The sequence below is a fragment of the Olea europaea genome, unplaced genomic scaffold, assembly GCF_002742605.1.
Source record: "Olea europaea var. sylvestris unplaced genomic scaffold, O_europaea_v1 scaffold5613, whole genome shotgun sequence".
NCBI classification, from domain to species: Eukaryota; Viridiplantae; Streptophyta; class Magnoliopsida; order Lamiales; family Oleaceae; genus Olea; species Olea europaea.
The window spans coordinates 17,152-27,207 of NW_019263948.1; the positions used below are offsets into that span (position 1 = coordinate 17,152).

The following is a 10,056-nucleotide window of genomic DNA, read 5'->3' on the forward strand; positions in this document are numbered from 1 at the left end:
ATCAATGTTATATAAAATCAATTGAATTAAACAAAACTTAAACATAAGCTACACCAATTGTCTAGAATTATTGACAGTACTGTCGATGATCATCAATGCACCTTGATAAACGATTATAGACACTTATGTTATTAGTGATATTGGGAATCACTGACAACGCTTCATTGATCGACGAGATACGATTGGTGATTGTCAATGATATGACTATTGGTAATTCTGATTGAAATGAATATATGTTGTTTATTGATACAAATTTACCTACAACGATAACATTGGTGTTCATCGATACACCTTCATTAAATGATTCCTGACAATAATATTGTTCGTGTTGTTATTAGGAAATATCAACGGTGCTTTCGTTATCGACGGGAAACCATCAATGATCACCGATGTTATGACCGTTGGTGATTCTAGTCGAAATCAATCTATGTTGGTAATAGTGGTCATTGGCATACTTTCATCAACGATTATAGAGAGTAATGTCGTCAATAATGTTGTCTAGAGTCACCAACGGAAATATGCTGATTTCATTCACAAAATTTAATTCTTTCTGTGGTGGTGACATATAAATTAAGATAAACCTTTATTCTTTTTTTTTTCTTTTTTAAGATAATATTGCCAACTTAATAAGTTTTCTTATAACATCTATTTTGTACCTACAAAATTTTAGGTATTTAACTTTTATATTTATTTAATAATTTTTTAGAAAATTATATTTCTTAAACTATAAGATTGTAATCTCCACAAAACAGGGGCTAACTAAAAGATCGTTCTTCATTTTAAATTATTTTTTAATGTTATTGATTGCTAAAAGAATTTTCAATGAGAAAAGGTAAAACCAAAAATATGTAAATCTAAGAATTTGAGGGGCTTCAATAAATAGGAGCCTGAGGCGATCATCTAACTCATTTAATGCTTTTGAGCTCACTTTATTCCTATTTAAAGAAAGGACGGTTTGACCACCTTGTAGAATGCGTTGATACTAGGTGATATAGAAGGCTTTTTTCAAGGTTAGCATGTGCCTTGTTTTACTTGACATGTTGTTTGTGTCATTTACCTTAAATAAAAGTACTTTGTTTTGCTTTCAAAAAAGGGGGAATAATAACATATTTTTAACCTTCACTTCCTAAATTTTATTTTACATTAAAATTTACTTATATATGAACTTTTTAGCCTGAAACTTGCTCTCAAAGGGTGCAATTTAGCTTATTGCTAGAGCATACTTACATAACTCGAAAAAAGGTTTATAGGTACATCAAGAAGCATAGAGTAAAGCTCATTATTAAAATATATTTTTATATCTCTACAAAAGGTTTATTACAACTTATATTAAGCACTTAAAACTCATTTTGGGGAGTTGATCATTGTTGAAAACATATTATCTTAACCGATAAGAGTTTTGTGATTGCAATCTGCATTAATCAGTAATCACTTATAATTTATTCGAGTACATGAGGAGGTAGTGTTGCTCCATGAGATGCCATTAATTAGCTGCTTCAATCTTATGTTGTAGCAAATTTCAGAAGAGAGTACAAATTAAATTGAAGCAACATTTAAGCTACCTTAAACTAAAATGATATTTTTCCAAATTGCCAACCAAATATTCCAGATGGCATACTCAAATGACCATTGCTTTGATGTAATCAATAAGACCGTCAAAATTGCAATATGATGATCCACCTTCACTAACAGCCTTTCTTGCCAGTTTTGCCATATTTTCTGCCCTTTCCATGAACTCATTCTTCCTTACTTCTATAAGCTCTCTTACAACTTTCTCAATAATTTCTCGATCACAAGTATCTTTCACGTCGAACCCAATTTTCCAAACCTCACTCACAAACCTACTGTTTATCGTTTGATCAGCAAAATATGGCCAACATATCATTGGCACACCAGCTACAATACTCTCCAGAGTTGAGTTCCATCCGCTGTGAGTTAAAAATCCACCCACCGCAGCATTGTTTAGTACTTCTTCCTGAGGTGCCCATTCCACCATGTAACCCCTTGCCTTTGTACCCTCCTCTAATTCTACTGGAATTTGATTCTTCTTGTCTTCACCTACAATAGAATCCGGCCTCATAACCCACAAGAACCTCTGTCCACTATTCACCAATCCATGCCAAAACTCCAATAGCTGGTCTCTTGATACAACTGTTATGCTTCCAAAACTAACATAGATTACAGATTTTGGTGGCTGTTCATTTAGCCAATCGATACAGCTCCTGTCTTCTTCCCAAAAACTTGACGAAAGAATGGATTTCTCTGATTCTTTTTGTGCGAGTCTCGACTTCAGGTGGGCATTGTTTGGTCCAATGGTGAAAATTCTTGGTATGTGCTTTCGTATATGAGATACTATTGCACCTTCTAAATCTTCAAAAGTGTTCAAAATGACTGCTTGAGCTCTCGTGGTTTGTCGAGTTTCAGATTCGATGATGTGAAGTTTTGGCTCATTGATGTCGTTGACCTGGCAAAAGCTTGGCAGGTCACGGTACCTTAGGAAACCTTCCATTCCTGGAACGCTATTTACTATTTGATCCTTGCCAATACCAGCTGCAAAATTCATCAAGAAAAGAAAAATCAATCTGTGTTGAACCATATGATCTAAAAGTTTAAATTGTTAGACAAATACGATACCTTTGAGGGGAATTTCGCCAGCTGCAATGAGTTCAGGTATACAAAAATAAGCCCAAAAGGAGCAAGCACTAATAGTACGAAAAAAGATAAGGGGAATTCCTTTCTCTTCAGCAAAATCACAGGCAAAACTCAAGACCCCGTCAGCTATGATGCAGGTAACTGGCCTTCGGGTGTCGGAACTCAATAAATTCTTCTCAATCATCATCTGCTTGAAGAGTGGTCCTGTTATGTTTTTTGTCGACGGCAGGATGTCCATGGCTTGCTCCCCCGCTCGAGGATGGTCATCAGGAAGCCCATCGGAAATGGATTCAAAACGGAACCCGGGATACTGCTCGAAACGGGAAATGACGGTGGAGTGTTTGAGGAGGCGGCTGTGGCTGAAATCAGAGACCATGAACGTAACATCGAGGCTAGAAAGACAAAGGAGTTCGGCCAGTTTGAGCATGGTATTCACATGGCCTTGAACTGGTAGAGGAAATATAAGCACATGAGGAGGTATTGTTGCTCCATGAGAACCCATTAGATGCTTCAAATTCAATCTTGTAACAAATTTCAGATAATCCTTAGTCTGTTGAAAAATCACGATTTGGATGAACCCAATATTGCACAAAATACAGGTTGTAGCTGGCAATATGAGACATCGTATAAAGTCATAATTGTTGTAAATAATATGATTATTAGTGAATAACAATTATACCTTTACAATCTTAATTTTTATTACAATTGTATCCTCAATTCTTCCATATAAGTATGGTGCTTTGATTTTTAATATAATACATACAAGTTTATTAACTTCTCTACCTTCTTCTCTCTATTTTATAACTCGTTATTTGTACGATTTTATCAAGATAAAAATAAATTAGTTAGAAGATAACTAATTTTAGAAGTATAATCATATATGTGTACCAAAATCAATTAATACTGTCGAAAGCCGCCACAGCTGTAATCAGATTCAATTTGAATTTTGTCAATTCATTGCATAATACTTTATCTATTCACTGTCGCAAAATTTCTATTGTAAAACGCTTTAGTCAACTTCTTTGTCCTATCAATGTATAATGCTTTGGTCAATTCCGCGTGAATTTTGTCAATTCATTGCTGCAAAATTTCTTTTGCAGAATTTCACTACGCAATCTTTTTGTGCATAATGATTAATTTTTTATGCTTTGTCCGGTTTATATATTCTATTTATTTGATAATATATTTTTATATATAAATTCATATCATGCCTGTTTAGTAATTAATTTTTAATCATGTCTGTTTGATAATTAACATTTTTAACCTGATTAAATAAGTTTATATTTAAAAATAAATAAATTAATAATGTATCTCAATATTACTCTCGAAGAAATACAGCTCTATAAATAATGCATAGCTCCTAAAGATTTAATAATTTTAAATAACAAAATAATATTGCTCCTAAAGTGGCACGAAATTATTACATATATTCTAATTCCATTTATTTGCTCTCAAAAAGAATAATTAAGTAAATCTAAAATAAATTATGTTTTTTGCTTCTAAAAATAAATTTTTACATAATTTGTATTTTAAAACAATAATATGGCATTGCTCCTAAAGAACATGACATTAAACTTCTAATATTTTAAAAGAATATTGATACATTGCTTTGAAGAAACAATAAAAAATACCAAATGCTCTCAAAGTAGTACATGTCTCCAAAAATATACCATATGTTTAATTTATGAATTTTTGTTTATACATGAAAGAAAACATACAATTCACATCAGGTGGACATTGATCCTTATATGACTATATCATAATTAATCATATTTTTTGAGAATTGACCGTGTCTTTTGTTCGATTGTATAGTTATCCAAATGACAAATATTGTATTGGGCTAGACGTTTAATTATTGAATGTGTTATTGTCTGACATAATTAGTTGGATCATTACTGAATCAATAATGGAGTGAAATTGAGAATTCAAATGGACATTCGACGAAGAATCGAGAAATTCTAAAATCCAATGAATTCATATATGATATTTGTTATCTCTATTATTGGTCATTTACCATTACTAGCTAAATAATGACTGAACTCCTTATATTTTTTTAAATTATTTTGGGTGATATATAGGGACTCATTACATTTCAAGTTGACCATCTAGATATTATTTGCATTTAACAAATTTGATACATCTATTAGATGATTGCATGATATTCGCAATCTGAAATTTGCGAAATTACTGCTCAAATGTTAAATTATGAGCATGATTTTTTTTATTATACAATCAAGATGATTTGTCTTGTTAATGTTAATGAGTTCAAATCTCAACGTTTTAATAAGTGTTAGTAATGATATCAATAAATGGTCTAACATTATTATTTATTAAGTGCCTCAAATTAATTTCTTAACAATTACTACTGAAAACAAAGTATTTTCCATTTCTATTTAGGAAGTATTATTATGCAACATGCCAACATTAAGTTCTCCCTATTATATTTAATGTACTAAAATGAAAAGTAAAGAATACTAGGAATAAATACCTAGTTTAAACCCTTATCTCAAATAGGTAATATTTTATAAAGCGATTTGCTGATGTCAATTTGACTATACAATTCTCTCAACACTAGAGGGAATTAAGAAGCTAAAAATAATATACAAATGTATCATTATATTACCTAAATTCTCGCAAAAGATAATTCAGACCAAAAGTTCAATAGATAATTAATTTAAATGTATTTATTGACCAAAGAAATCAACAATATCTCATACATCAGTTTTAAATGCTCTAACCGGAATTAAAATTCTTGAGGACAATTAGTTAATATTATATTTGATAAATTTATGGCATGTCTGAAGTATGATGATATTCGATTCTAATATAAAAATTTCTCAACGAAAATGGAGCAATTATCAAAGATGATCCCAGTGAAGAGATATGTATTCTTTATGAGTATTTAGACATAACTAATTATAAAACTCTAGAAGAAATTCAAGTATTTGAAATTTTGAAAGTAGAGATATCTTAATAAGTTATATTACTATTAGGAAAAAATGGAATCGAAAAAGAAAAAGTTGTTGACAACCCTTTTACATGTAATGTAATGATTCATATTATGAGTAACAATGAATCGAAATAAATTCGTTGAAGCAAATTAGTCATTGGCCATTAAAATGACACAATTCCAGCAAATTTGAATTTACTAGAGAAACTTAAAATTTCTGGACCTGCAATCCAAAAGGTTGATAAAATATTATATGAAGATGATAATGCTTGAAAGCAATGACAAGACAGTATGAAACATACTTCAACATAAGATAGTTCAACAATTTTGAATGAAGAGAGTGCAGCTTGTATTGCACAACTTAAAGAATACTATATCAAAAAATGTGGATGAAACATATTTCTCCAAATTATTCCATATACATGAGTTTTAGAAGAAAGATAATATCGTTGTTAAATAAATTCGTTAAAGTAACAATGTGGTTGTTTTATTCACAAAATTACCACTGACATCTAAATTTGAGAAACTGGTTAACGAGATTGGAATGTAACGAATTAAAGATTTTCTGTGATCAATGTTCGGGGAGTAGCCATACCCTTTTTCCTTCATATAATTTTATTCAACTGAATTTTCCTGGCAAGGTTTTAATAAAGCAACATTTACTTTTAATATTTCAAATAACTGTACTTTTTTCCTTCATTTAATATTTTTGTCACATTGGATATTTATTATATAAGTTTTTAACGAGGTAGATACTTTGTAATATGTCATTCAAGGTGAGTGTTGTAAATAATATAAATGACAATTATACTTCTGCAACCTTAGTTTTTATTACCATTGTATCGTCATAATCATGGGGCTTTGATTCTCAATATAATATATATATGTTTATTGACTTCTCTACTTTCTTCTTATTTTCTCTCTATTTTGCCTGTGTTTGACACTGATTAATTTATTTTACCTTTTTCTACTTGGATCATTTTCAACCACACATTTACACAACAAAATATTTTATACATAAACCTAAAAAAAATTTCCTAATTTTTACCACTTATTTTCTTAAAAGACTCTTCAAAACTCATTTTTTTCAATCAATGCGAATCAAAAAAAGTCTTTATAACAATAATATATAAATAGGGTTCTTGAATTTTATGTGGCCCTTTAGATATTGTCAAGTCATTCCAACTTAAGACCTGATCGTGCCGACTTGGTAAATATCACTAAGCATAAGTGTCAATAGAAAAGGTCGTGTCGGGCTGATAACTAGCCGACACCAAATTACTTAAAAAAACTTTACCTTTTACACTCGATTGACACCCGAGTTTCTAATTTATGATAGAAAAAGTTAAAAGATACTTGTCTAAACGATTTTGCTGCTAATTAAAACCTAGATGAGACTCTAATTTCAGTGCAAAGAGGTGCCCACTCACATTTTGTCAATAAAGAATATTGTAAAATCATAAAGGTGAAAGGATAAATTACTAATTTATGCAGCAAATTTCTGTTGGAAAAATAAATAAATAAAATGGTTAATGAGATTTTACAACTGTTTTTGTTTCAAATTCTATAGTTAATTTTTCATTATATTGGTGTTTACAAAGTCCTAGAGACTGTTGTAACCTTATTTTTATTTTTATTTTTTGTTGTTGTTGTGTAAAATAAAAAATTAATAGAAAATTGAAACATTTACATCCTAGTACTATATAAGGAGGTGTTCTCTTCCTTATTACACATACCAAAAATTTGAGAGTTCTCTCCTCTCTTTATTTTCTCTCTCCCTATTTGTTTCAAGAGTCTTATTCTTAGTAGCTTAGATAATTTTTTGTTCAAGTTGTTGATAGAAGTATTAGCATTCTCAGTTCGTCTAAAGCAATGACAATGTAGTAGTCAGTTGCTTCAACCGTTGTATTTAGGAGATGACGCCATTAGTCTTCTTGTACCACAGTGAGGGAGGCGAATCTGTTTTAAGAAATCCATGTATAATAGAGGCCCTAGTTCCTTTAAATACCGCTACTACATTAACAATCAAATTTCACATTTCTTATTGTTATTTTGTTTGTTGTTACATTTCTTTTCATTATTTTATAATTTCGGCAGCATTTCTAATTTCTTTTGTATTTTTCCTAATAATTTCTTGGGCAAAAATCTAACAAATAAAGAATGATGATTTCTTGAAAAATAAGGTAGTTTTGACAGTTTCAGACCAAACCTGCTCGTTCGATTTTACCATGATCAAAGAAAAAGATCTCTTAGAAGATCTATTGATCACAAGGCACCAACTTCCACGTCTCACATAATTCCTGTTTCCCCAATTGAATCTACCACTATTCCATAACTATACCTCAATGGAATCCTTCCCAAAATCTGTGAAACTCTCTTATACATTCTCCTCTCCGTTTTCTATGCTCCCCTCTCCAATCGATTGACCGCACCTCGCTCACTGGCAATCGTCGTTTCTGGAATCTCCGTAGTCTCGTAATGCCTCTTTTGCTTCCACCAATAATTGGCCCTTCTTTGCATTCCTGCCACCACAAAGTTTATCAAAATATCATCACAGTTGTTCATTTCAACCACAATAATCTAGGTTTTGATGTATTTTGGATTGCATGTGTATGTTTCAAGGTGGGTTCTGCTAAGGATCATGAACTTAGTTGGTTTTTGGATTCAATGTCGTTTTTGTTAAATTGTCCCCATTGGTGGCAATTCTCTAAATAGTAAACAATGAAAATGCATATAATTTATCATCATCGTCGAACTGCAGCCAGTGAGGTAGGTAAGATCCCAAATTTGTGCTTTTAATTGTGACTTCAAGGATTGTTACTAGTCGAGCTAAGTATAAGATTCTAATTTGACCTTATTTTCTAAAGGAGGAATGCAATTAAAGGTGAAAACTAGCCAGCACAAGTTGGTTTTAGGTCAACCTCGTGCCATGCCAACCTTGTCCTAACACGATCCAATTTGACTTCGAAATTTTGATGCATAGTTTGTACAATTTTGTTCACCAAGAAAGTCCTTTAAATAGGCTGTACATCAAACAGAAAACAATAATTCCAGAAACTAACTCTTAAAGACTTGGTAGACTCCTCAACAATTGGACAAACAATAATCAACACAGATTTTTATTCAACAATCACTCCCTTAAACTGAATTTTTTCGAATTGATTAATTTAACAATAACTATTCGTTGACCAAACACCAAATAGTTCTCTTCACTTCAAAAATTTTGGAAACGTAATTTGCAATTATTATCTAGATTCATGAATTATAATTAATACATGCATTTGTCTATTAATGTACTAGAGGAGGAGAAATGTATCTATTCAATATTGGTTCATAAGTTAGGCTAGATACATGTTAAATCTTATCTATAAATACCCATGTAACTCAAGCCATTAAAAATATCGAAGTCACAAAAATTTACAATATAATATCTTCTCTTCTACAATCATAAAAAAGTGCAGCAGCACTATATTACGTATAATTTCGAGCATTCGATATTCCTTCTTTTTCATTCGATTTTTAATCAATCCCCAACAAATTTTTGGTATCAGAGCTTAGTTCTCTATACGTATCTCAAATTTTATTTCCCCTTTCCAAAGCATGGCAGCAAATCATGTTTCTACATCCATGTTTTCCTATACTCCTAACCAAGTTCCCATATTTGAAGGAGAGCATTTTGATTATTGGAGTAGTTAAATGGAGACACTCTTCATTTCGCAAGATTTGTGGGAAGTTGTTGAAGATGGATTTCCGGAACCTGATGATAATGAAGAAGAAGAAGAAGAAGAACGGACGGAGGCTTAACAAAAAGATTACAAGAAAAATTTACGGAGAGATGCAATTGCTCTTAGATTTATACAACAAGGATTAAGCAGGACCATATATCCTCGAATTCACGGTGTCAAAAGAGCCAAGCAAGCTTGGAATATCTTAAATGAGGGATTTCATGGCAATGACAAGGTGACATCTTTAAAGCTTCAATCTCTTTGGAGGGAGTTCGACAATTTATCAAAAAAGGATAATGAAGTTATGCAATTCTAAAATGAAGAAAGAATTGGCAAGTTCTCAAATTAGCCACTTGAGCAAGCGTTTGAGTCCAAAATGAAATTTTATAATTTAAATTCTAAACAGCGGCAAGAAGGCAGAGGAGTATCTTCCCAAGGAAGAGGAGGTTCTTTCCAAGGAAGAGGAGAATCATCACCTCGCGAAATATGATTATATTGTCGCCACTATTGAAGAATCAAAAGATTTGTCTAAATATACTTTTAACGATTTGATGAGTTCCCTGCAAGTATATGAAGAAAGAATTGGCAAGTTCTCAAATCAGCCACTTGAGCAAGCGTTTGAGTCCAAAATGAAATTTTATAATTTAAATTCTAAATAGCGGCAAGAAGGCAGAGGAGTATCTTCCCAAGGAAGAGGAGGTTCTTTCCAAGGAAGAGGAGAATCATCAC

At 31.5% G+C, this 10,056-nt stretch overlaps 1 protein-coding gene across 1 annotated transcript; it reads right to left on the reverse strand.

Moving 5' to 3' along the window:
* Positions 1-1,378: 1,378 nt before the first annotated feature.
* Positions 1,379-3,302, reverse strand: LOC111389099 (7-deoxyloganetic acid glucosyltransferase-like). The gene is made up of 2 exons (XM_023013950.1): positions 2,635-3,302; positions 1,379-2,550 (listed from the first exon to the last, which is right to left on the reverse strand). Exons 1-2 carry the CDS (start codon positions 3,152-3,154, stop codon positions 1,619-1,621), a joined length of 1,452 nt encoding a protein of 483 aa, XP_022869718.1. The 5' UTR covers positions 3,155-3,302; the 3' UTR covers positions 1,379-1,618.
* Positions 3,303-10,056: the final 6,754 nt, after the last annotated feature.

Excerpts from the sequence above, each read along its gene's own strand:
- LOC111389099 (XM_023013950.1), bottom strand. The coding sequence starts at position 3,154 with ATGGGTTCTCATGGAGCAACAATACCTCCTCATGTGCTTATATTTCCT. Across the intron at positions 2,551-2,634 it reads TGGCGAAATTCCCCTCAAAG|CTGGTATTGGCAAGGATCAA; the intron begins GTATCGTATTTG and ends TGAATTTTGCAG.